The 2362-nt window shown below is 57.4% G+C and overlaps 1 protein-coding gene across 1 annotated transcript; it reads right to left on the reverse strand.

The window, feature by feature from the left end:
* Positions 1–776: 776 nt before the first annotated feature.
* Positions 777–1712, reverse strand: LOC101631865 (beta-1,3-galactosyltransferase 5-like). The gene has a single exon (XM_004695768.1). It carries the CDS (start codon positions 1710–1712, stop codon positions 777–779), a length of 936 nt encoding a protein of 311 aa, XP_004695825.1.
* Between the last annotated feature and the right edge of the window lie 650 nt (positions 1713–2362).

The following is a 2362-nucleotide window of genomic DNA, read 5'->3' on the forward strand; positions in this document are numbered from 1 at the left end:
ACAAACCAGGGGAAAACAAAGAGTTTCTGAGACCAAAATGACGATTTGCCTCACCCAAAGCCACATCCACTGCTTTTAAGTCCTCAACAAAAGCAGACCAGATGGCATCACCCTGCCTCTGGGATGCAGGGCTCCTCTCCCTAACTGTAGGCCACGTGTTCAAGATGGTGTCTTCCTGCCCCTGCAAGCACATGGCAGTCAGACTATAGGGCAGGTTTCAGCTCACGAGGACAACAGAAGATGCAACAAGAGATGGTCCCTGAGCTGTTGAGATGCCCCAGCACGGCACCAGCCAAGTGACACTCAAAACAGCAGCAACAGCGATCAAATGACTTGACCAGCAGCACACTTGTTCAGCTCAGCCAGAAAACACGTCGGTCTTGACCTCTGCCAGGCTGCAGCAGCGGTTACACTGGGCACAGCTGTAGTCAGTCTGCTGCTTGCAAAGCCGAAAACTCTTCCTCTCTGAGGCTGGGTGCTGGAGCCCTCTCCACCTTTAAATGCCAACAGCCTTCTGAAACTAAAACACTGATCCTCGGAAGCTGAATCCGAACACTGACTCCTGAAAACTGAATCATCTACAAAACATTATCCACTTCTTTGTATTTCTTGTCTATTGCTACACCCCAAAATGCGACACCTTTCAGCACTTTCCCCGGGCTATCAATCTTCACCAGCAACCCCCTCCAGGAGGCAGACCTTGAACAAACAATGGCTTTAAGCAGCGGTCACAGTCCTGGGTGCCTGACCTGTGTCATCTGTGCTGCTGGGAACCCTCAATAGCCTGGACACTCCTCTCCCCGGGAACTCTCTAGACCGTACCAATAGAGCCTCATCTCCTGAGGCTTGATGTGGTGGCTGGAGACGATCTTCCTGTAACGACACACGGAAAAGGGTAGGCCTTTTGGAAAGAAGGTCTGTACTGTGTGAAGCTGCCGAGGGCGGATTTTGAGCTTTTGGAGGCAGAGACCCACAAAGACATCTTCCAGCCTAATGAAACGGACACTTTCAGAAACATGATACACCAGGCTGGCCACATCGCTGGAGAACACGTAGCCGGTGCCGTCGCAGTAGGTCGGGAATGTTCCCCACTGATATTCTTCTCTGCTAAGAAACCATTTATTGGATCTTCTCCGGACAGGCAGGGAGTTTTTATAGAGGAGGCCAGTGAAGAAGCGCGAGGTCTGGTTCTTCTTCAGGAGCAGCTCCACCAGGTAGTCGACGTTGATGAACATGTCAGAGTCTGTCTTCATGGCGAAAGCGGCCTGGGGACAGTAGCGGTGGACCCACTCCATGCCCATCATGGTCTTCAGGGTCAAGTTGTCATAAGTGTCCAGGAAGTCCTTCTGCACGGTGTCGCGATGCTGCTGGCCTTCCCGGGCCACCGCCTGGGCCAGGTCCCGGCTGGGGGTGGCGCCCAGGAGGAAGAGCGCCCGGACCCGCTTTCCCCGGACCGTGCGCTCCCTCCCCCAGGTGCTCCGGATGGCGCTGCGAGCAGCCGCCTGCTGGGGGGCCGACGTCACCAGCAGGACCAGGAAGGGGGCGTTCCGCTCACAGTCCGAGTCGGGGAGCTGCAGGAAGGCACCTTTTGCTTCTTTGGGAGAAATGGGATATCCTTCTAAAAGAGTCACATAGTTCACGTTAAAGTACCAGCACAGGGCTCCCAGCACCGTCAAAGAAATGAACATCAGTACCATCCTCAGGTAAGCCATCTGCGAAAACAAAATAAATGGTCAGAAATCAAAAGCACGAAGGCACCGTGACCTTGACTGGCAGGTGGCCAGCGGAGGGCCCGTGCTGCCCGCTGCTGTCTCAGACACCCGCAGCCTCACGGCACACAGGGTGGGGTGTGGGGCTCAGAAGGGCAGAGAGGACCCCAGTGTCTTCCCCACGGGGCGGTCATGGGCTCAGGCTGGGGCACAGTGCAGGCCCTCAGGTCAGCGCCACCGTGGAGTCCGGTTCCCCCAACAAGACAGCCGTCCCCAGCAGCCATCTCTGACTCCTGAGGAAAGCCAGTAGCTGCCCTCTGGAAGCCACCTGCAACGATGGCGTTTGTGGTGATGGCACAGGGTGCACAGAGGACTGGAAACACACCCCGGGAAGAGAAGGAGGAGCAAGCTGGGTTCACGGGGCCCTCAGGGTACTGGGCCCGGCGCGGGTCTGACTCCCTGTACAGACCCGGCCAAGGCAGCGCTCTGCCGGGCATGAGGCAGTGCTACAGTGCCCCTGACCTGGCCTGGACAGCTGCGGGCACAGCCTCGGCTCACCAGCGCCAGGACTCGGCAATCAGGTGAGGCCCCAGAAGACTCCGCCCAGGCACTGAGCCTGCTGGTCCGCCCAGGGTCGGGACGCCCAGGCCACG

The sequence above is a fragment of the Condylura cristata genome, unplaced genomic scaffold, assembly GCF_000260355.1.
Source record: "Condylura cristata isolate star-nosed mole 26May11 unplaced genomic scaffold, ConCri1.0 scaffold00269, whole genome shotgun sequence".
Classification (NCBI taxonomy): Eukaryota; Metazoa; Chordata; class Mammalia; order Eulipotyphla; family Talpidae; genus Condylura; species Condylura cristata.

Coding starts and splice junctions, on each gene's coding strand:
- LOC101631865 (XM_004695768.1), bottom strand. CDS start 1,712: ATGGCTTACCTGAGGATGGTACTGATGTTCATTTCTTTGACGGTGCTG.